This window comes from Galeopterus variegatus, unplaced genomic scaffold, assembly GCF_000696425.1.
Source record: "Galeopterus variegatus unplaced genomic scaffold, G_variegatus-3.0.2 Scaffold802, whole genome shotgun sequence".
Classification (NCBI taxonomy): Eukaryota; Metazoa; Chordata; class Mammalia; order Dermoptera; family Cynocephalidae; genus Galeopterus; species Galeopterus variegatus.
In genome coordinates, this window is record NW_007726913.1 from 155,433 (window position 1) to 179,245 (window position 23,813).

Sequence of the window (23,813 nt, forward strand, 5' to 3'; positions counted from 1 at the left end):
TTTCTTTTTTCCTTTTATCTTTTTGCTCAGGGTAGGTTCCAAAGGGTACATTCATATCAAGAGAGTTACATAAAAGTACTAGCTTTTTTGTGGCTAAAAGGTCTTTTCTTTGTCCTCTTACCAGGGGAAAATGTTTGGTCTGGGCAAGTCCCTATGGCAAAGCTCTTTGAGGAATGAATTCTGAAGTACATTCAACTCTCTGTCATCAGGAACTTCTAGTCAAAGTGTTTAAAGGAGATATTGGGACATTACCCATCACCACTTTCTAACTCTAAGAGGTGATTTTAGCCAATCTGGAATTTTGATAGATTTCCTAGAACACTTTATAAAAGTGGATTGATGGGGAAGGGACGAATGAATAAAAGTACTTGTCCGGGGACAGCAGAGACCCCGAGCGAGCTGTGGAGGCTCCACGGTCTGGCATGCTCTCAGCTCTTCGTCACAGCCAGACCCGCCTTCAGCTGCAGGAAGGCGTGCTCTGCTCCCGGAGCAGGCTGGAACCCAGCGGCGAACCGAGCGCTCCTGCAAGCAGCTCCGAAACCCTAAAAAGAGGTCCCTGCTCGTCGCTCCGCTCCGGGTGCATCCGATCCGCGAGGTAAACTTTCTGGCTTGGTGCTGAGTTAAAAATCAGTGATTGGACCTTGTCAGCAGGGCTTACTAGCTCGGGAATTTTTCTAAAATTTAAAAAACGTACAGATACAGTAAATTAAAATAAGGTTGGGGTAAAGGAGAGCGCGTGAGTGTTTGCAACCACTGGGAGGGGACAGAAGCTTCCAAGTTAATACTGATATTCCCTTAAGTCGGGCCGAGTTGAGAAGCCTCTGAGATTCCGCAGTTCTACGGCGCACTCCTGGGCACCCGGGGGGAACCGCAGCTCAGCCCGCCCGCGAGGAGCGGCTCTCAAACGCCGCGAGCAGTCTCGGAGCTCAGACGCGGAGAATCGGGGTTCCCCCGCAGAGAAAAAGCAGAGACTAACACACGCCCTTGGCCGCTAGGTGCCCCGATTCCCCAACTTCCACGTACCCTTAGCTAAAATACGCATGTCTCCCTCTGTGCACACCGAAGGTTCAGAGCTTTTGCCTTGGACACGCATCCTCCCCTCCCTGCCGCACCCCTTCCAGATGCCCCGCCCCATTTCCAGTGATTTACCTCTAGGCGGGACGCAGGGAAGAAAAACAGCGGGAGAGGGGGTCGGGCAGGAGATTCAGCCGGCGCGGCAGGGCCACGCGCGCCCAAGTGCCCCTCCTGGCGCGCAAACTTGAGATACTTTTGCGCGCGGACAGTGGCGAAGCGGCTGTGCTCTGCTAGCGTGTGCAGAGGCGTGGCCCGGGTAGCTGACCCCAGTGTCCTGCTTTCCTTCCTCTGCCGGTCTCCAGGCTCTGAAAACTGAGGAGCGGCCACCGGACGCCCACTGAGCAGGTAGCAGCATGCAGCCGCCCGCAAGCCTGTGCGGACGCGCCCTGGTAGCGCTGGCTCTTGCCTGCGGCGTGGCGGGAGTCTGGGGAGAAGAGAGAGGATCCCCGCCTGCCCTGGCCACCTCGCCGCTTCTGGAAACCGAAGAGAAAATGACGCCACCTACTAAGACCTCCTGGCCGAGGGGGTCCAACGTCAGTCTGCCGTGGTCGTCTGCACCTGCGGAGGCGCCTGAAGGAGGGAGGACGGCTGGAGCCCCGCCACGCACCATCTCCCCTCCCCCGTGTCAAAGATCCATCAAGATCAAGGAGACTTTCAAATACATCAACACGGTTGTGTCCTGCCTCGTGTTCGTGCTGGGCATCATCGGGAACTCCACTCTGCTGAGAATCATCTACAAGAACAAGTGCATGCGAAACGGTCCCAATATCTTGATCGCTAGCCTGGCCCTGGGAGACCTGCTGCACATCGTCATTGACATCCCCATCAATGTCTACAAGGTAAAGGGCGCCTGCTGGTATCTTGGCAGGCTTATGGAAGGGGGCCCAGCTGGAGAGGGGGAGATAAGAGAGCCTTTAGAGGGAGCTTCCTCAAAAAGATCCATTCCCTCCTAAAAGTCCGTAATCATCGGAACCAGATTCCCTTCTGGTCTTCAATGGCCCTCTGCTAAACCTAGGACAAGTGTAGTTCCCAGACTAGCAGCATTAGTATCACTTGGGAACTTGTCAGAAATGAAGATTTTTTCTGACTCCACCCCAGCCCTACTGAATGAGAAACTCTGGAGTGAAGCACAGTAATTTTTATTTTTACAAGTCCTCTGTGTGATTAAGATGAACTGTAAAGTTTGAGAACGGTTAGTCCTGAAGAATTTAGTTCCTAAGTCCAGCTAACTGGGTACATCCTCTCTACTCAAATTTGTGGTCTGTCGACTGGCAACACTGACATCACCTGTGAGTTTGTTAGGAATGCAAGTCTATCCCAGACTCGCTAAATCAGAATCTGCATCCTAAGAGGCGCAGGTGATTCATATGCACACTACCTTTAGGAAGCATTGTCTTGGAGGACCCTGAAAGTAGGGAGACTGGAGTGGGTTTTTAGGAAACAAGTGGCCTGTATGAAAGAGTCCCAGACTGGTGAGTAGGAAAAACACAGTTCACCTGCTGTGAGTGACTGCAGCTACTCTATATTGAGCACCTACAGTGGGCCAACCATGGGGTTAAATGTGTTACTTCCTTTACTCTTTCCAGCAACCCACAAGTAGATGTTATCCCCATTTTACAGATGACTAATAGGATGCTCGGTGTTTCACAATGAGTAAGAGGTAGAGCTGGAGATCAGGCCTAAATATATCAGGTTCCAAAGTGCAAGCCATTTGACTATACCCAATCAATTATCTTGTGGACAAGACCAAAGAGCACTCCAAGTCTGTAATGGTTTCAGTAGTTAACATAATTGTGTGATTAGTATGGGCATAAGGGGAAACAGGCACAAAGAGCCATAGCAGGACACAAACCCCCACACTCCAGGTTGCTTTGGATCTCTGGACACATCCCGACATCTCTGGGCCTCAACTCTACAACAGTGCTTCTTGTGCCTACCTACCGAGGGCTTGTGGAATTAAGAAACACATCCTAAGTGAAAGAGCTGGAAATTTTTAAAAAGCTATGCAAATATTTAAAACTCTGCCTCCTCATAAGCAGCAGCATTAGAAAGTTGCACATAAAAACACAACCAGAGTGTAAGAGAATGGGAAATACACTTTGTGGGTTTGCCTAAGGCCAGCCCTGGCCTCAATACAAGGGGAAAAATTGGGATATAGGGTTGGGAAAGGTTGTAGGGGACACTTTGACATTTGTGGCAGGAGCAGTTACCATAACGCACGCCTGTAAATTTTCCTTCATGATCTCTGGAAACCCTACTCGCAACAGCCATATTTTAAAGGAATTCCAGACATTTCTGAGGTTTAGAGATGAGATTCGGATTAGAAATCAGGCCCTAGATAGAAATGTGGGATGAATTGAAGAAACCCTAAAGTCCTGGGTGGCAGTTGGTTGTGATGGACTCTGAGGGTTTGCTTGGAGAAGCATGGGCTGAAAATGGATCCCTTAAGTATGGTCACAACTTTATTAAGGAGAGAAGTGACCCATTTACTTCTTAAGGAGTCCCACAGGTTAAGTCCTATAATTCCAATTTGGCAGAAAATTTCAATTCAGTTCATCAAAACTGAATTGAGAAACTTTTTAGTACAAGGCGTGAGAAATTTAAAAGTAAGTGAAACAAGACCCCTCCCAAAAGGGAGATTACAATCTAGTTTTGCTAGGCACGCAGAATTTTGTGGAAGCTCTGGTTACGGAGGTCCCATGAAACCCACACATCTAGTCCATTTAGAAACCTTCCTATATCAGCCAGTGGCCAAAGCGCTGTGCGTGAGGTGGAGTTGAGGACATTTTCTTTCAGTGTGTTGCCTCTAGGCCAGGTTGAAATCAGCTCTTCCAGGACCATATTACTTTCTCTGTCCAGTCAAATGAGTATTTTCAATAAATCCAGAAAATTTCTGACTCCCCAAGTGGGCACTCAGATTCCCTTTCATTTCAAGTTCCTTTATTATTTCCCTTTTCCCTGAAACCATCCAATCTGTTAAAGTTGCATTTTTACCTCTGAAATAAACAGTCCTCATACCTCTGATCATATAGTTATCGATATGGGTCATAAACAAATTCATCACATAAAATTAGGTCCCATTGCTAGGTTTGCCAACATCAAATCCTACCTTGTGTTCCTTGGTTTAACTTGAGACATAATGTATAATAATAGGTACCACTTATTTTGTGATAGGTACTTGGTTTATTTCATTAAATCACTGCAACAACCCTATGGAGGAAGTATTGCCATCATCCCTATTTTAGATCTAGGAAACTATATGTCAGAGAGGTAAAGTAACTCGCCCAACGTCACACCACTGGAAAGTGATGAAACTAGAGCTTGAACCCAGGCCATTCTGGCCCAAGAACCTGTGGTGCTCCCCGTCCTGCTGCACTGAGTGTACTCAGGGGCATTCTCCAACCTTGAGTTTTGTTAGGACCTCATTTAAATGCATTGGTGGAACTGTGTGACACACTACCACACAGTAGGATACTTGGTAAACATTTTCAGGAATTGATTTGAGTCATCTAAGGATTTCTACCTCTTGAAATCCCCTTCAGATGATCTGTAGTGTAGAATATCAATAGTATCAGTGGATGTTATTCTAAAGGCTTTATTTACTAAAATGCCCAGTCCAGGACTGGTTCAAAGCCTTTTATTATTAAATGATTGTGGCACCATAGTCAGTTTTTAAAAAACGCATTTAGAATCTCAGACTAAATAGGCATTTTAACTCATAAAAAGTAATTTAAGTGAATTATGAATGCCATTTATCTAATTTTTTTCTTTTTTTTTTTTTTTTTTTTGGTGAAGTGTTACAGTTCTCTTTGAGAATCCAATATACACAGTTTCTGGGGGCTCATAGAATCCCCCAAACCTTCGGTTGGCACACAAAAGGCCCGGGGGACCAAAAACATTAAAGTGGATCTATTACATTAATTTGGAGTTTAATAAATAGAGTTCAATAAAGTTGGCAAACCACAAAATGTTATAGCTCTTGCTGGAAGCCACAACCTTGATGTGGCTATAGAAGGGGGCGGGGACTTCACATGGACAAGCCAACAGACCTTAGGAAACAAGTCTGGTCTGCCTGGATTCCCTCGAGGAGCTGGGTCCCTGGAAACTTTTCAGGTTGAGTCAATTCACTCTCCAGGTCTCCTGAGGCAGGGGGAAAATCCTGTGTTGAAGGCCAGGAAGGTGTCTTAGGACACTCAGCAAACTGAAGCTGTTTAAGTGCTTTAAACACTCACGTATAAACATGCTGAAAAGAATAAGCCTTGTTTACCCTTCTCATCAACATATACCAGGACTGTGCCTACATTATACAACACAACCCAGATGGAAAATGAAAAATTCAATCATCCAAAGTGGATATTTTAAAATATATATGGAAATGTGTATATACATTTTAGATGTTATAAGAATGTATAGATATGTAAGTAGGTAGATGAATATTACTTGGCACAGGGCCTAGCACATAGTAAGCAAACAATAAGTGTTATTAGAATGTGTGTGTGTGTATATGAATGAGAAAGGAAATTTATGTTTTGTGTATTCTTTTTCAGCTTTTGTCCTTATAAACATAATTACATGTTTGTACATATGGCTTTGCACACATGTGTGACTACATCTAAAGGGTAAAATGCTAGAACTGGAGTTACTAAATCAAAGGGTGTGTGCATTTGTAATTTTAATAGACATTAGTTATTGTTGCACTCTTACTTTTAACTATTTTATATGACATCTCCATATAGATATACATATATTAATATCTATCTCTAATATGCATATAGGTCACTATGCCCAATATTTGTATAGTCAATGTATATACCTGAGCAAAAAGTCAGTGTTTAAATATCTGAAAATAGGGTGAATCTTGCCTTATGTGTCCTATCTACATATATACTAAAATTAATGGGGTAATCTAGATGTTTGTCGCATATGAGAAACTAGTATCTGACTACTAAGTTGTAGTGGAACAGATGTCAATGCTAGCTATGTAGAAAGCAAAAGAGCTGGGTGTACTTGTGGATGCTGTGAAGGTTTTTATGTGTGGTTGCTTGGTTGTTAGGTGGTTTGGCTTGGTTTGGTTTAGCAGCAATTTTTTAATCTGACTCAGTTGTGAGTTGTGGAGAAGTTAAAAATTCTTCAACAAATAATGAGTTTTTAATTATTTCTGGATTTTATTTAACAATTTAACTCTTTGTACTACATTTACATGGATAATTGGGTTAATATTGTTAATTCTCAAATAAAGCTTCTTTTATATGTAAGTAAATTGAATCTGAAAACAAATCTGCTTGTAAACTGATGACAAATATCAGTATCTACATTAACTAGTTTGAAAAGGATCTAAATGTAATTAGGTGTTCAGTGGTGATGGAGAGTTAAAAATTGGACTGGTGACCCACTGGAGTGACACATTGGAGTGCTTTTAGATGGTTTTGCTGTTAAGACTTTGTCAGCTACTATTATAGACAAAGATACTGCCTTCATAGGTCTGAAGGCAAAATTGCTGATCTTTAACGTTTAACTAGTTAAGGTAGGGTACATATGACATTAAAATGCTGGCTGTTAAAATGTGAAATTGCTTCACTGAACCCACAAATGAGTTTTGAGTGAAGTGACCTTGGCAGGCAATCAGACACTTTCTGCTTGTGACACAGTCAGATTTATCTTTCTGAACGAATTCACCTTTCCCACTATCCTATCTTAGACTACTTCTGGTACTTAACAAGTTTGTTTATAATTAACTAGCTCCACAGTTAAAAGTTAAACTTTTAAAGTTGATGGAATACCATCAACTTTAACTTTTGAAGTTATAATTTTCCAATCAGTAAACTGAGGTATATGCATATATAACAATACAAGAAGTAAAAGTATCATTAGGAGGGAAATCAAATTCCTCCCAATTTACTCACACTGTTCCCATTTCCAGTCAAGTAATTGAGATATTTTAGTAATAGTTTAGTAATATTTAAAAGTATTTAGTAACAGAAGCATTTTGAACCAAAAATGGAACCTATATACCTTTGAGATTCACTTATTTAAAGCAAAAAAGATTTGAACGAGCACCAAGTAAGTACATTTAAGCTACTAGCTTTTAAAAAGTGTTAGTAAAGAGTACGACTATTATCTCTGAATGACCTAGAATCAATTAACATATAAAACAAATACCATGACCATCTAGTATAGTGCCTGCAACAGTCAATACCAGACAAATGCTTGTGGACAAATGATGTTACACACAGGACGTGAGGGCAGTGGGCTTTTTCTACTCATATTTTTACAAATGTCTGAATAAAAAAGAAGTGGGAAATCTTGATCCCTTCTGTACAAGGGTATTGGTCGTAACCAAATAATAGGTCAATTAACAAAATCCAAATAACCCAGAAACTCAAGACTTCGTATTCCCAATTAACTGCTTCATATGTTGGCCATAGATTCCTGCGACAAAATGGCTGGCAAACACTCGGTCTTGGGCCACGAAAGTTTCCTTAGGTTGACTCTGTGATAATTCTTGTGTTTGCCTTTGATCCGCTACTTGGTCAGTCCATAAATTGCAAGCCTCTAAAAATGTCAAGGTAATGTTTTTTTTCAATATGCGAAGACTTATCTATTAAAGGCTTTACACTTTTTTCTTTGCTCACTTAAAATGAGTCAAGATTGAAGAGATTTCCATAGTTGTACAAGAGTATAACATGGCCAAGACCTCCTTGTCTCAAGGCCAGGGAGCCATATTCTCCATTTCACAAAGAAAACCATATTAGGTTATTTCTGTGTGGCTAATATGCCACTGTCGATTATTTTTAGAGAAACATGCCAAATGCTAATAAATGATTAAGTGCTTTAAAGGGTGTTGACGGATAAAGCCTGAACTGAAATAAGACACAAAATGTAATTTATGATGTGAAACATTCTCTTTCAGGCTTTGCAAAGTTAAGAAGAGGTTGGTTATGTTTGGGAGCCCACTGAGAGTGGTGCATGGGTATACCTTAGCTGACAACCTCTCTAAGTTTAGACTTCTTTTATTCCCAATGCTTCTATTTTAGAGCTATTTTTCTTTTTCTATAGACTCTCAGATAAAAATGTAAAAGGACAAGAAACTGGCCAAAATGTGGTGGTAGGAGTTGGGGTGGGGAGAAAGAGCAGAAGAGGATCATTCTTGAGTCAGAAATGTATTAGTAAATTTGACTGAAACATTTCTCAAGATATTCTTCTTCCTGAGATTCAAAACATGCTCATGTCTCCTGACTGTGTCCCCTCTCTCCTTCTGTCCTCTTCAGTTTCATTGTAGTTTCCAGAAAGGAGGAAAACCATCCTTGGGATATTGACACTATATACTGTCTTCTTTCCCTCACTCAGTGTTTTCTAACTATTTTAAAGGGCTTTCAGATTTCATAGTAATCAGACATTTTCTGATTGTAGCTTATCAGTGTCCCATAAGATATTTGCAGACAGAACCAGGTTTAAGTATGGCATGAAATTACTTAATAAGGTTGTTGAATTCATTCAGTTTGAGGGTCTCGTTCTGAGCCACAAGGCCATCAGTTTCTCCTCAGTTTCTTCAAGTGTCACAGTGATCTTCTGAGAAGATCCAGCTCAGATAAATGAATCTAATAATAGCCTGCATTTGTGAATGGCATTTGTTATTTCTCTTAGTTGTATCCTTCCAAGATATGTAATGTGTCAGTGAAAGCTTTTTGCACAAACTGGATATATTTTTAAGTTCTGGTAATAGGAGAGTAGCAATCCATTTCTTTACTGGTCTGTTACAGACTTAGAAATAAATTTCATTGTGATACAAGTAGGGAAATATATTAGAGATCAACTTCAATTTCTCCTGAGAAATATTTTTTTAAATCTGTTTTCTATCTCTTTACTTCACTTAGGGATTTTTGTTTCAAGAACTTTAATTCATCATCATGGAGCCATTGTTCTATTTCAGCAAGTCATAGAATCTTTCCAGAGCAGTGGAATTCCTGTGGGTGTGCCTGAAACAGACTCCCAGGAACAGGGCCTCTGCCTCACACGACTCCTGATGGCACTGTACATGGGTGACCTCTTTAGATGGCACCCCTGGGGAATAAGCTAACGTTATTTCTGATCCACATATTTCTAACCCACATATTCTAATCTTTAAGTGATTAAGTGCATTTCGATGGATGCAAGGTGGAACTTGTCATTTATGTTTGTCCCTAAAGGCATGTGGTACAATGTACGTCAAGAAGAAAATTTCCATGCATTTGAGTGGCAGCTTGCTTTGAATTTTCTCCCTACATGTGAATACAAAAAAAAAAAAAAGAGTTCTAACATGGATATCCTTGAATAAAGTATCTTATTAAAACACAGTTCAAGTGTAGAAAAACTCTTATCTGCTACAGGAAACTGAAATAAAAAAAACAGAAGAATACACCCTTTCCTAAAGTTGTGAAATGCAACCACTCCATTATTTCCCTCTTTTGACTCTTAGTGTGAGAACACTTCTATAATGCCAGTCATTTGAAGGAAATGTTCACAATTCATCACAAGATGGAAGAGACTGCAGTCTGGCAAAATAACCCTGGTTGTCCTCACCAACCCTCTAAAATGATCATATCTTCCAACACCCCTATGTTTACTGCATCCATCTCCACCAAATTTACAATCCTCCCAGCAACTAAAGCTCCTCATAGAATCCCATTAGATAGTGAAAAACAGTAGGTTCTGTTTTATATCAGTTATTTCCTTGACAAGTTTGAGTAGGAGAGGGTGGGAGAGGAATTTTTGTCTTTCACTTTTTCCGGCCTGCTTGGAAGGGCAGAACATCAACAGGAGTATAGCTGTCCCTCAAGCCTTTATCCCAGAGTCCCTGGTTTATGTGTCAAGACCTGATTATCTGGACTAGAAAATATAAAAAGTGCATAATCATCTCAATTTTCTGAAGAATATATTAAGAATAGGAGAACTGAAAGCCCATGACAGAAGTTTTATCATAGAAGATTTCTGCCTTATGATAAAATTCATCCATTCATTCACTCATTCATTTATTGTTATTCACCAAGCATTTAACAAGTGACCACTGTGTGCTAGGCATTATAAATATTGTAGAATATTCTGAAACAAACAGTTAAAGCTCAGTGTGTACTCTTAATTTTACAAAATTAGGAAAACAAAATGGTATGTATGGTTAATGAGGCAAGTGAACATTTGCTGGTGCAAGACAGTTCACTTTGGCATTTCTTGACTTTATAGGGCTTGATTCCTTTTGGCATTCACAGGGGTTTGTGTTAACAGGTTTTTTTTTTCTTCCATTTAACTTCTGAAGAATGTGATTTTTAATTAAAAAGAGATATGAAAAACGTAAATCCCCCAGTTAGACATTTTTCAGGATTTACTTCACAGAACACTTAAGGAAAGTATATTTACTTCTTATTCATGCTATTTATCCTTTTTAAGAATTAAAAAAGACTATATAACATAAAAAATAATTGTATAATTTAATATAAAAATAATTTATTTGACTCTTACCTTTCTTTTCTCAAACAGCTGTTCCAACATAAAGTTAAGAAATCATGGCCATCCTTGAGTAGGAACCTTATAACCAGTACGGTCACATCTTTTTTCAATCTAGTATTTATTTATTTGTATTTATCATCCAAAAGAAATGTGCCAGGGAAACAGTATAAGCCTTAGGGGAAAAGGGGTCACCACAAACATAGTCTATCATTTCGTCAAATGAACACTGCATCACCAGTAGGTCCTAACACTAGCAGAAGATGAGACATTATGATGAGAAAACCAGTGTCAGTTATGGGAGTATTTGCTAACTGGCTCATATCTGATAAATTTCTAGTAATGTATATATTCAAACAATTTTAAGTAGGACTTAAAATTTTAATTCATGTGCAAGGGACATAGTGTCAATATTAAATTCTAACATTCTTTTTGCAGTCAGAAAGACTGACTTTTCTGATTACTTGTTTGATTTGTCTTTGGTATTCAGACCTTGTCCTTAAGTTATCTAATTTAATGGGGTAAAGTCCAAAGAAAAAACTAAAAATAGAGAATAAGGAATGTGTTATTGCTGGGTTTAAAGTTAGAGTTTTTTCCTCTTGCAATAAATTGAATAAGTTTCCTCTGCAGCAGGGAAAACTATATTGTTGAACTTCAAATTAGAGATGTTAGATGTTATTTCTGCCAATGAATGATGAAAAAATTGAATTTTCAGGAATCGTAAAAATCTGAAAGAACATTCTCTCACCAAATTTTCAAGATGGCATCTTGGTTGAGAGTGATTTTTTATTAAAACTTCACAGCTTTTCCTACCCAGGACTTTGTTTTATATTAAACAAGAACTTGATATCTTTGCATTTTAAATAAGCTGCAAGCACTAATTTGCCCAGACTTTCTTGCTAGAGACAACAGAGATGAGCATCACAGCGAGCATGGTTTCTGTCATAGCATATCAGGCTTCGCTGTGTCTCCACAAAGCCTCCTAATCAGAGAGAGACAGAGGTTGAGCTTTTTAGAGGAAGAGTATTTAGAGGCCTACCAAAGTCACCCTTCTCGCTACAAAATAATGGAAGCAACAATGCCCACTCTTCTCCCATCTTCTGTGGCCACTCACAACTGGTAGCATCCAGTTTTGAATTGCAAGTGTAAAATACTAAAAGCTGAGGAAGGTAAATGCTCTTTTGTGCAGTCCCTTTTCCTTCAGGAGGGTAGATTGGAAAATTGTTGTCTCTCAGTTAGGATTATCTCTCTGTTGAACTTGAAGAACATTTTACAATTTTCAGTTTGTGCATCCCCATCCTCTCTGATAACCTGGGTCAAAGGTTGGGCTGCAGGCCTCCCAGTGGTATGAAGAGCAATAATCCAATTTCCAGGCTGAGCCAAAAATAATAGTAACCTCCAAAGAGCCTGGATTCAGTACAGAGCTCATTTCAACCTGGGTCAAAGGTTGGGCTGCAGGCCTCCCAGTGGTATGAAGAGCAATAATCCAATTTCTAGGCTGAGCCAAAAATAATAGTAACCTCCAAAGAGCCTGGATTCAGTACAGAGCTCATTTCCATTGGCCAGACTTCTTTCCCTTCAATTGCCCAGACACTCATTCATCTTGATTCTTCTCATAGCTGTACCTATGTGAAACCGATATTAACATATTTGGAAATAATTTGAAACAAAATAAAATATTTGAAAATGTCAAAATGTGTGGACATTATATGAATAAAATAGATAGGTATATTAGTCAGGGTTTTCAACAGAACAGAACCAGTAGGGTAGATAGATAGACAGATTGATAATAAGGAATTGGTTCATGAGAATATGGAGGCTGAGAAGTTCCATGAATCTCCATCTGCAAACTGGAAACCCAGGAAAGCCACTGGTATAATTCAGTCCAAATCCAAAGGCCTGGGAACCAAGAAAGCCAATGGTATAAACCCCAGTCCCAGGGCCAGAGAAGATGAGATGTCCCAGCTCAAGCAAGCAGGCAGGAAGCAAAAGAAGTGAATTCTTGCCTCACTTTTAGTTCTATTCAGGCCCTCAACAGATTGGATGCTGGTCACGCACATTGGCGAGGGCAATCTACTTCACTGAATCCACAGATTCAAATGCTAATCTCATCTAGAAACCCTTCCACAGACACACCCAGAAATAATATTTAATCTAGGCACCCCATGGCTAGTCAAGTTGACACATGAAGTTAACCATCACGCTAGGCGATGAGAAGAAAATTTTACTCTGTATGTACAATTGACCCTTGAACAAAGGGTTGGGGGTACTGACACCCACACAGTTAAAAATCCATGTATAACTTTTAACTCGCCAAAAATGTAAGTACTAATAACCTGCTGTTAACTGGAAACCTTACCAATAACGTAAACAGTCAATTAACACATTTTGTGTGTTACATGTATCATTACTGTATTCTTATGACGAAGTAAGCTAGAGAAAAGGAAATGTTATCAAGAAACTCATAAGAAAAATAAATTTACGACTCTGGACATACATATATATTCATTGAAAAAATCCCACACATAAGTAGTGTGCAGTTCAAACCCCTGTTGTTCAAGGGTACTCTGTAGAAATCTTACCACTATTTGACAATGACGAAGTAAGCTAGAGAAAAGGAAATGTTATCAAGAAACTCATAAGAAAAATAAATTTATGACTCTGGACATACATATATATTCACTGAAAAAATCCCACACATAAGTAGTGTGCAGTTCAAACCCCTGTTGTTCAAGGGTACTCTGTAGAAATCTTACCACTATTTGACGCATAGCTATGGGTTTAAAAAAATTAGTATTTGACTTAACCCTAAGCATTCTTCTTTGTAAGATCAGCTTCTTCAAAACACTATCAGGTAGGTTTCATAATGGTGATAAGCATAAACTCTGGAGTCAGACCATCTGGGTTCAGATGTGGATCAATTATTTACTTAAGTAAGTGACCAAGGACAATATTTGTTATCTAATGAAGAGTAACAAATTACCCCTACAACTTAGTAGCTTAAAACAGTAAACATTTATTATCTCACACTGTGTCTGTGAGTCAGGAATTTAGGAGTGGCTTAGCTGGGTGGTTCTGGCTCAGGGTCTCTCATGGGGGTGCACTCATGAGATATCGGCTGGTGGGCTGACTGGTTAGCTCCGTTGGTTAGAGCGTGCTGTTGATAATACCAAGGTCAAGGGTTTGGATCCCCTTACCAGCCAGCCGGTTAAAGAAAGAAAAAGAAAAAGATATTGGCTGGGGCAGCAGTCAGCTAAAGGTTTGGCTAGGGCTGGAGGATCCTCTTATTCACACCCCTGGCAAATCAGTACGAGTTGTTTTCAGGATGCCTCAGATCTTTGCCATATTGGCCTCTCCATAGAAGTGCTTGAGTGTCCTCATGACACGGCAGTTGACCTCCCTCAGGACGAGTGATCCAAGAGACAGCGAGGAGGAAGCCATCATGCCTTGTATGAACTAGTCCCCAGTGTCTTCTGTTTGTTAAGAGCAAGTCACTAAGTCCAGCCCACATTCAAGCGGAGAGAAATTAGGCTTCACCTTCTGAACGAAGAGGTAACAAAAAATTTGTGGACATATTTAAAACAAACATAGTAACTTAGTAAACTTCTAAGTGCCTCTGCTTTCTTATCTGTAAAATGGGGATAACAGTAGCACTACTTCATGGGATTGCTTTGGGGATTCAGTGGTGTGGTATGTGTAAAGTACTTAGAATAGTGCCTAACCCATCATAAGTGGCATATAAGTGCTACTTTCGTTTTGTTTTCTTGATCCATCTAAGGGCAAGGAGAATGATAAGACAGAATATTGTCTCAATCATTTATACCAAGCTGAGTCTAGAAGAATCCTTTTAACTGATTGGAACTTTTTTATTCTTATGTTTCCAATGGTAATTGGCAGTTTTTTAAGGCAACTTGAATTCAAAGGTGGTTCAGACCCTGTGGTCCTGAGTCTCCTCCAACACAGTAAAAGGCTTCACCATTCATAAGATAAACCTCTGTGAGTGTTCTGACTCCTCTCATGTTATGTCCAACCCGTCGCAAGTTCCGCTAGCCTTACTTTCAAAATAAATACAGTCTATAACCCATTCTTCTCAGCCCCAGGGCACCACAGGATCCAGCCCGCACACTAGTTCTCATCAATGCTTCCTTTCTTGACCCTGCCTTCTGTTCTACACTGAGCAGCCAGAGTGATCTTTTTAAAAACATAAATAAGCTCAGACCATTTCCCTGCTCAAAACTTTGCAATGGATTTCCTGGAAAAAAGTAGTCAAACTCCACTCTCTACAATGTCGCCTATACTTTTGGCCTGGGTCACTCTGCTCCAGCCTTAATAGCCTTCCTGCTGTCCCTCCAGTTCACCAGATTCGCATTGATCTCAGGGCCTTCGCACTTGCTCTTTCCTCCACCTAGAATGTTCCTTACTACCATTATTTGACACATAGCTTTGGGTTTAAAAAATCAATATTTGATTTAGCATGGCTTACTCTCTTATTTCAGTCCAGTTCCTACTCAAATGTTATCTCTTCAGAGGGACTTTGCTGAGACGCCTATCAAGAAAGCACCTTGAGTCCTACTGTCACTTTCTTTATATGATGACATCCTCTGTGTGGCACCATATTAAGTATTTGTGTGTATTCTGTCTGCTTCCTTCACTAGACTGTAAGCTCCATGAGCAGGGAGTTTGTCTTATTCCTTGATATGCACTCTGTACTCAGTCTGACACAAAGTAGATACTCAATGAGTGTTTGTTGAATGAATGAATGAACAAGCAGAGTTATGAGTCGATTGATTAATCCAGAAGTCACAAGATGGAGGCTAGTCTGGCCCACAGACTTATTTTTTTAATACAATGTTACCTGACAATATTTTTTAAAAATATGAATTAGTTGACAACTTTTATAAATTGTGAGATTTCATATAAAAATTCTGATTTCTGGCTTCTTTTGAAAAATCAAGAGTTTTGTATTTGGGGTTCTTTGGAAAAAATTGTGTAGTATTTATTAGCAGCTGCTCCTTTCTGACAGAGTGTACCAGAGACCCCACCACTCCCTGCTATCTTCCTGACACTAATGACTTTCTTATACCTGGCCCCTCCACTCCTCTGTGTTACCCACCTTGTGTGTAGCCTACCCTTGCAGGCTTTCAGGACTATACATTAAGCATAGATGTGGTAAGTCTGCCAACACTTCTCCCCCGTATCTGTATAATTTTTCATATCTAGTAGAGAGTTAAAATTGGTCCTGTGTTGAATCTCCAAGTCATATTCATAATGAGACACACAGTTTAGCCTTTGGTGCCATTCTAGTTATAGAACAATCAACCCAGCTTGACAAACTCAGTAGACTCTTCACTACTAGTAAAAAGACAGAAAGTCTCAATTGTGTTTCAAAATAGTTTTTGCTTTTACAAGACTACTTTTTAAAACATTCTTTAAAAACCCATAGGTTTGAAATACTTTTCTTTATTTGCAAAACCTCACAAACATTCAGTCCAGATGCTCACCTAAAGTGATTCATTTACCAGTGTGGGACATATCCAGTTGTCCTAAGAAAGAAAATAACCACATTCCATAATAGATGGTTTCATTGTTTGCAATCAGATAAAGAGAAATATATCTACATTATAGCAAGAGCTATGTATTTGTTCATTGGATAGCCAGTGCCTATATATTTTAGAAGCTCGGATATTTATTAAGCATCTGCTATGTCTCAGGCACTGTTCTAGGCAGTTGGCAAACTCATATTCTGTCTTATACTCTAGACTCTAGAGAGCCAAACAGCAAAAACTAAACAAACAAGTAAATGTTATAATATACGCAACAAGAGCTGATAAGTGCTATGGATAAAAAGAAAAGTAGAGTGGGGTAAGGGAGATGGGGAGGCCTGACTGGTTACTATATTTAATAGTGTGGTCAGGGTAGGTCATGTTGAAAAGATGAGGTCTGAGGACAACCTGAAGAAGGTAAGGGAGTTAGCCAAGTGGACTGTGGGGAAGCAGCTTCTAGTACAAGGACAGACCTAGAGCAAAAGCCCTAAAGCAGGAATGTGCCTGATGGGTTGACAGAGCAGTGTTGGTACTCAGGCTGAGTTACTAATCAGTGAAGTAAATTGACTACAGTGAAGAGCAAGTGTATGAATACACACACTGTTCTCCATAGAGTGCTAATCCATAGGGGTAGACAAGTCGTCTTCACTAAGAAATATTTATCATCTATTTTTTGTTTTGTTTTGTTTTTCTTTTTTATCATCTATTTTTAGTTAACCTATATTTTGATTTGGCCATGACCTAAGCATTTGACAATCTATGACAGTCCACAGGTTTAATTTTCTGAGTTGGCCCTGCAGAGGAGATCCTGTGTCTTCTAAAGTACCGTATATACATGATGAATTCTCATAAACTGGCTGCATTTTAATTATTCCCAACACACTCTCCTGTTCCGTATATTGAACACTGGTGCTTTTCAAAGAAGTAGTCCATGAGAAAAAGAATAAGAGCAGGATTTTGTTATCTTACTCTGCATGTTACTTGCTCTCCAATAAGTGGTGTGGTTCAGAGGGCATCTTGTGAAACCCTCACTAACAGAGCTTCTTGTCTCCTCAATGCAGTTGCTCACAGAGGACTGGCCATTTGGAGCCGAGATGTGTAAGCTGGTGCCTTTCATACAGAAGGCCTCGGTGGGAATCACTGTGCTGAGTCTGTGTGCTCTAAGTATTGACAGGTAAGAGCTTGTATTTAAGCCAGGTGTATCCTGAACACTATACTACCGATTGCTATGTTACTTAGAAAATAAACTCTGTAATTCAATAAAACCAGCTCTGCCAGCTTGAAAAACCATTCTATTTTCATCTTCAGATACCGAGCTGTTGCTTCTTGGAGTCGAATTAAAGGAATTGGGGTTCCAAAATGGACAGCAGTAGAAATTGTTTTAATTTGGGTGGTCTCTGTGGTTCTGGCTGTCCCTGAAGCCATAGGTTTTGATATGATTACTATTGACTACAAAGGAAGTTATCTGCGAATCTGCCTGCTTCATCCCACTCAGGAAACAGCCTTCATGCAGGTATATTTTATTTTTTCCTTTCTGCTCTTGCCTTATAAATATTCAGCTATTTTCCTCCTGCTTCCCCCTCCTGAGAGGCTATTGATTTATGACTGTTCTTGGCATAAATTAAGAGTGTAGATTCCAGGATCACGGGGTTAACAGTGACTAATGACACAAGCTGCAAGAAGCTGGGTCACTACTTCTCCAAGAACCCATGGATCTCAGGGACATAGATAATCCAGGTTCACAATAGAGAAATGATGTGAATTTATAGCTTTTCTACCCAAAGCCCATTAAGGACTGACAACTACATGTTCTGCCTAAGACAACACAACAGCCATCAAAGGAGTGGATGGTTCAAATAGAAGTCACCCTAAATGGCAAGCTGGCGCGCTCTCTCTCTCTTTGACAGGGAAAGCTGCCATTGCAAAGAACTTTTCATCTTGGCCATTTATTAAAGAACATTTGATCAGGAAATAGGAAAAGAATGGTGATGCTGGTCTCCAGCAGATAGATGCTAAGTAAAGGGCCCTTCCCAAGAGAACAGGTTAAAAGAAGTTAATGAAAAGAGAGCTGGTCTAACTATCATCCAGGATTATTTTCTATCTTATATATAAGAAAATTTTATAAAACTTGTTGAAGAATAAACAAGGTCATTAATGTGAGATTGAGAATAAGTTTATTGTTTCCCTGTTTCTTATTAGTAAAAACAAGGTCATTAATGTGAGATTGAGAATAAGTTTATTGGGAAAAAAGAGTGCTGCATAAGTTACATAAATTCTTCTTCAACATAGCTATATCCAGAGCAAGAATTAAAATAAGATGACAGAGCAGAAAAAGAGTACAAGAAAAAGCATAAGTCATAAGTGGCTTTGATTTTTTATTTAAGAGGTTAGATTTACACATTACTGAGCTAAATGGCTAACATAGATCTTTCTATATCTGTTTCCCCACTTAAAAACTTTGCTAAAAAGTGAAAACTTCACTTAAACACCAGGATATCGTTATATATTCAGATGTGGTATTTCACACAGTGAATACCCTAAGGATAACTTATGTGAAGACAAGCATTGAATCACCAAATATTTAAAAATTTGCCCAACTGCTTTAATTTTTATGCATAATTATAGCATACTGCCTTAGAAAATTGAAATGATTTTTAGAGCAAGTTTGTTTCATTTAGTATAGGTATTTAATTATTTGCCCAGTAAATGTAGCCTGAAAGATTCTATATAGTATTTATAAAATGAAGCTACTTTAGAAGATAATTGTTTCCTGGTGAATATGTTTCTTTTAAGTTTAACATTTGGCATGTAAGATTTTCTTACAGAGAAGTATTAATCATAAGTATACTCTCTTCCACATAGTTCTACAAGACAGCTAAAGATTGGTGGCTATTTAGTTTCTATTTCTGCTTACCACTAGCCATTACTGCATTTTTTTATACCCTGATGACCTGTGAAATGTTGAGAAAAAAGAGCGGCATGCAAATTGCTTTAAACGATCACTTAAAGCAGGTAAGAAAATACAAATATTTGCTGACTCATGGTCATAATTAGATTATGAATATGAAAATTATCATGATGATATACACTAAAATTATTATAAACCAGGGCATAATTTCTTTTTCTTGCTTCTGGTATTTTTGAAAATATAAAGAATATTTTTGTGTTATCTACGTAAAGATATTCTATATAATCTAAATGGATTTAGAGATAGCCATTACTTTTTAAAGATGAATCTCCAGTCATTTTCGTTCTAATTCACATTAACTGTTTAATTTCAAGCTAAGTGTCCTAAACTGTTACAAATGGCATTGGCTTTTCATAAACAATATTACATATTCTGTTTGGAACGAGAGAATGCTCTGACTACAATGAGCCATCTTTTAAAGGTCTGACTATGGTTTTATTTCAGAGACGGGAAGTGGCCAAAACAGTATTTTGCCTGGTCCTGGTCTTTGCCCTTTGTTGGCTCCCTCTTCACCTCAGCAGAATTCTGAAGCTCACTCTTTATGATCAGAATGATCCCAACAGATGTGAGCTTTTGAGGTAAGAAAAGTCAAATAGAAATCATTTTGTAAATAAATGCCATTCAGAAGTGTTTCCATCGATTCCCATCGCAGGCAGAGAGAGCACCATCTTTCTAATTGCTCCTTAGGGAGCAATTAAGACTTCCCATTTTTACCTCCACTCCAGTTTTAAAGGGAGGAGTAGGGAGACCTAGGAGAATGCTGGGAGCTCGGAGGCAGAGTTGTCAAAATTATCAGTAAGTGACAAGATTGAAATGATCAGGTCTGATTCGCCTTTGCACTTGCTATATCCTTTCTTTGCAGCCAGCCTCAGCACTTCCAAATGAGATTTTATTTAAAAGAGAGAGATGGGCGTGGGAGGCGGAGGGGATCAGAGGAGGGCAGTAGAGATGACAGAGACAGAGAATGAGAGAGAGAGATAGAAGGAGACAGAGATCGTTATTAGCAAAGACCAATGATCAGTTCAGAACCATTGGATGTGAGTAGTTTTTTTCCTTCACAAAAACACAAAAGTCTGAAATGAACGCATGCTCAGAGAAGCATATTATTCACAGACAAATGTTGGGTTATTTTTTTGCAGCTTTTTGTTGGTATTGGACTACATTGGCATCAACATGGCCTCCCTGAACTCCTGCATTAATCCAATCGCTCTGTATTTGGTTAGCAAAAGATTCAAAAACTGCTTTAAGGTAAGAGAGTATTCCAAATTAAAAAGCTCTTTGTAATAGGCCACAAAATATAACCCTTCAAAACCATTACTATTTCTATCCAGAGATAGAAATTTTAGTAAATATTAGTAAATTTTTTTTTTATAGTTTTCCCTTACATTACATCATGGATGATTTTCTAAAATATCGCTTTGCTTATAAATCACTGTACATGGTTTTTGCCTATAAATCCTAGTCAGCCACTCCCTACTGCCTCAGCCAATCAATTACACTCATGGGATGCTCAAAAAATTAATAACAATTACATGTGCTGATGTCTGACAGATATCACATAGTAACATAAGAGCCAAACATGAATTAAATGTACTGTTCCCCTGTTTGGGGTAGATTTTGGACTATGCAGCCACAATTTGTATTATAAGCAAATCATTTTTTCACATAGACTATGTGAATATCAAGTCAAACAAAGAGATTTAATTCAAGTTGCACCTTCTCTTTTCTACCTTCTTTGTATAACAGAGGTGTGCTGCTCAATACGGAATATGTCTAATTATCCCTTATTTGACTGCTTGCATTGTGACATCTTCCCATCCATTCATTCACTCCTTCAACAATCTAACCTAAAATAAGGTATTCCCTTTCCTTATATGGGAATGATTCACTTGCCCTTTGTTTTTCATTACTGGAAAGCCAAGAACTTAGCTTCCTTATAAACATGAAGGCAGTCTAGAAAACCCATTCAAAAATCAGATTTTAGAGCTGGAAGAGAACTTTCATCTAGATCAACTCTTCCATTTTACAGAACTGAAAACAGTGAATCTCTCATTTTATTATACATATAGTTTCTCAAAACAAACTGAGTTAACAAAGTTTTAGATTTTAAAAAAAATCCAAGAAAAAAATTGGATGAATAAAACAGACATCTGTATACTGTACTTTATAACATTACTGTGTAACAGTATTGAAAAGGCAGATGAGAATAACATGTGGCTGAAAAATAGCAAAGTAATAGTAAATTCACTGACATGAAAAGATGTTTATGACATTGACAATTAGAAAACACAGGTTATGAAGTATATGTATAGTACAATCTCATTAAAATAAATTATACACACACAAACATAAGCACATGTATGTGGTAATATTTCTATTTGCATAGAAAGAAGGATTGAGTTATACATTTATCAAATGTTAAGAGTATTTATCAAATAGTCAAGAGTAAATAGAATTGAATGGCTTTCTCTTGGTGAGGGATTTTAATTATATAGTTTTCTTCTCTGTATTTTTAAAATTTTTTTTAAAAAATATCACATACTAGGGTTGGCCAGTTAGCTCAGTTGGTTGGAGCGCAGCCTTGTAATACCAAGGTCATAGGTTCAGATCCCCAAACTGACCAGCCACCAAAAAAAAAAAAAAAAATTATCACATACTACTAATGTGATTATATCTTTTTAAGGCAAAAAATAAGATAGTATGGGAAGAAAGGGCCCAAGAACTCCCCATTATGCAAACAAAGTCAGAACCATAGAGAGTAAGAGGAGTGTGACAATGTGACTGATGTAAACTTATAATGAGTTACTTTGTTTTGGACAGTCATGCTTATGCTGCTGGTGCCAGTCATTTGAAGAAAAACAGTCCTTGGAGGAAAAGCAGTCATGTTTGAAGTTCAAAGCTAATGATCACGGATATGACAACTTCCGTTCCAGTAATAAATACAGCTCATCCTGAAAGAAGGAATATTCACTTAATTTCATTTTCTTTATTTTGTACAGAAATCATTAAAACAACATGAAACATTTGCCAAAAACTAAACAAAATGAAAAAGCTATATGTTTGCACAAAACAATGTAAAAATGTAAGAATGATTAGTTTAACACCCTTAGTTACACATGACATTTTGGGGGCTGTTTACAGCCTGAGAAGAAAAGCAGTGGGAATTAAGAAAGCCTCATTGTGAAAGCACTTAATTTTTCTCAGCACTTCAATGTATCTCTTAATAACTTCCAGCATATTCATACACCACTTAGGTTTTAAAATGATTTCACTCAGAATTCCTATTAAAGAGGTCTACTTACTAGGAATTATTCACATCGGTGTGAATCTGATACAAAGGGAAACTATAAAACAGAATTTTTAAATGAAATTTAAATCACTCTATTTGAAATTTCAAAAATTCTTTAAAACAACTTTTTTATTAACAGTGTCACACCATTGGTCGGACTGTAATTGGATGCAAAATGTTGAATGCAGTTTAGCTGGTGTTTTTTTGGATATTAAAATTGTTTAAATGATCAAGAGAGAATGTCAGAAAGAGAAACCAAGGCTAAGTTTTTGAAAATCATTATACTCTTTACATTCAGATAAGATCAACTGTCAGAAAGGGAAAGATGGAGGTTTGAATTGCTGTCCCAAAAGACTTCTTCAAAATTTTCCATTCACATACTGTGCAAAGAAAATACTACCTACAATTCTTCCAGGATTATTAAAGTCATCTTCTTCTTTCACTATGGTAGTGTAAACTCTGTTTGTTTAGTTTTGTCACCTGTAAATACTTAGCTACCTACACTACTTGTAGATGATTAAACTAAGGGCAGGCCCCAGAGTCATTGCTTTACAATGGAGAGATGCCAGTGACCCTGTAATGGACAGAATGTGAATTGCCTGGCGCAGTGTCCACATGGCAAAGGAGCAGGCAGCATCCTCTCTCACCCATGCTGTAGTTAAAATGGTCTCTCACGTATGTATAATATTATAGTTAAAATACTATTTTTTAAAATTACACAAATTAGGCCATTTAACAGCTACCTGTAAAGCTTATTACTAATTTTTATATTATTTTTGTAAATAACCAGTAGAAAAGTGTTCTTGACATGGTGCTTTTCTATCACTTAGAGGCCAAACTGCTTTTTGAGACTGTAAGAATCTTTTAACTTTGTGCATGCTTGCCCGATTTTTTAATCTCCCCAGCAAAGTGCCTTAGGTTCTCTCAGGATGAGATGTGTGTGAAAGTATGTACAAGAGAAAATGGGAGAGAGAGGAAATGAGGTGGGGTAGGAGGAAGCCCCTGGGGACAGATTCCCATTCTTAGCCTGATGTTCGTCATTGCTCCGTCACATCAATGCAAACGGCCCTGATTCTGTTCCAGCAAAACACAGTGAAATGTTCTCAGAGTGACTTAAGGAACAAATTGGGCCCAAGAGCTTTAACTTCATCTTAAAATATAACAGAATGTCTACTTTTTTTTCTTTTAGTAAGCTGGGCCATATGTTGGAAAGAAGTTAGCAATCTAATGTGGTAACACAGTAAACCAAAACCCAATGTGGGGGAAAAGACAGGACAATAATTAATTCACATGTCACATGGATTCTATTTACAAATCACCCACAAACCTGTTTATTAATTTCTTCCCAATCACTTTTTCAGATGCCTGTCATCATAAAAGACATTTCAGATTTTCAATTTGAAATTAACTTTGGGTCACTAATGTTTTCACAGTTTGTTAATATATTTTTTATTCCTGTTTT

The 23,813-nt window shown here is 38.6% G+C and overlaps 1 protein-coding gene across 1 annotated transcript; it reads left to right on the forward strand.

Annotated features, from left to right (window-relative positions):
• The first annotated feature begins 354 nt into the window (after window positions 1-354).
• On the forward strand, window positions 355-23,792 carry EDNRB (endothelin receptor type B). Its single transcript, XM_008572526.1, is given in 9 exon segments — window positions 355-510; window positions 512-595; window positions 1,377-1,913; window positions 17,156-17,268; window positions 17,403-17,607; window positions 18,957-19,106; window positions 19,507-19,640; window positions 20,202-20,310; window positions 21,883-23,792. Coding segments are annotated over 9 exon segments (1,623 nt in total). The 3' UTR covers window positions 22,018-23,792.
• The last annotated feature ends 21 nt before the right edge of the window (window positions 23,793-23,813 follow it).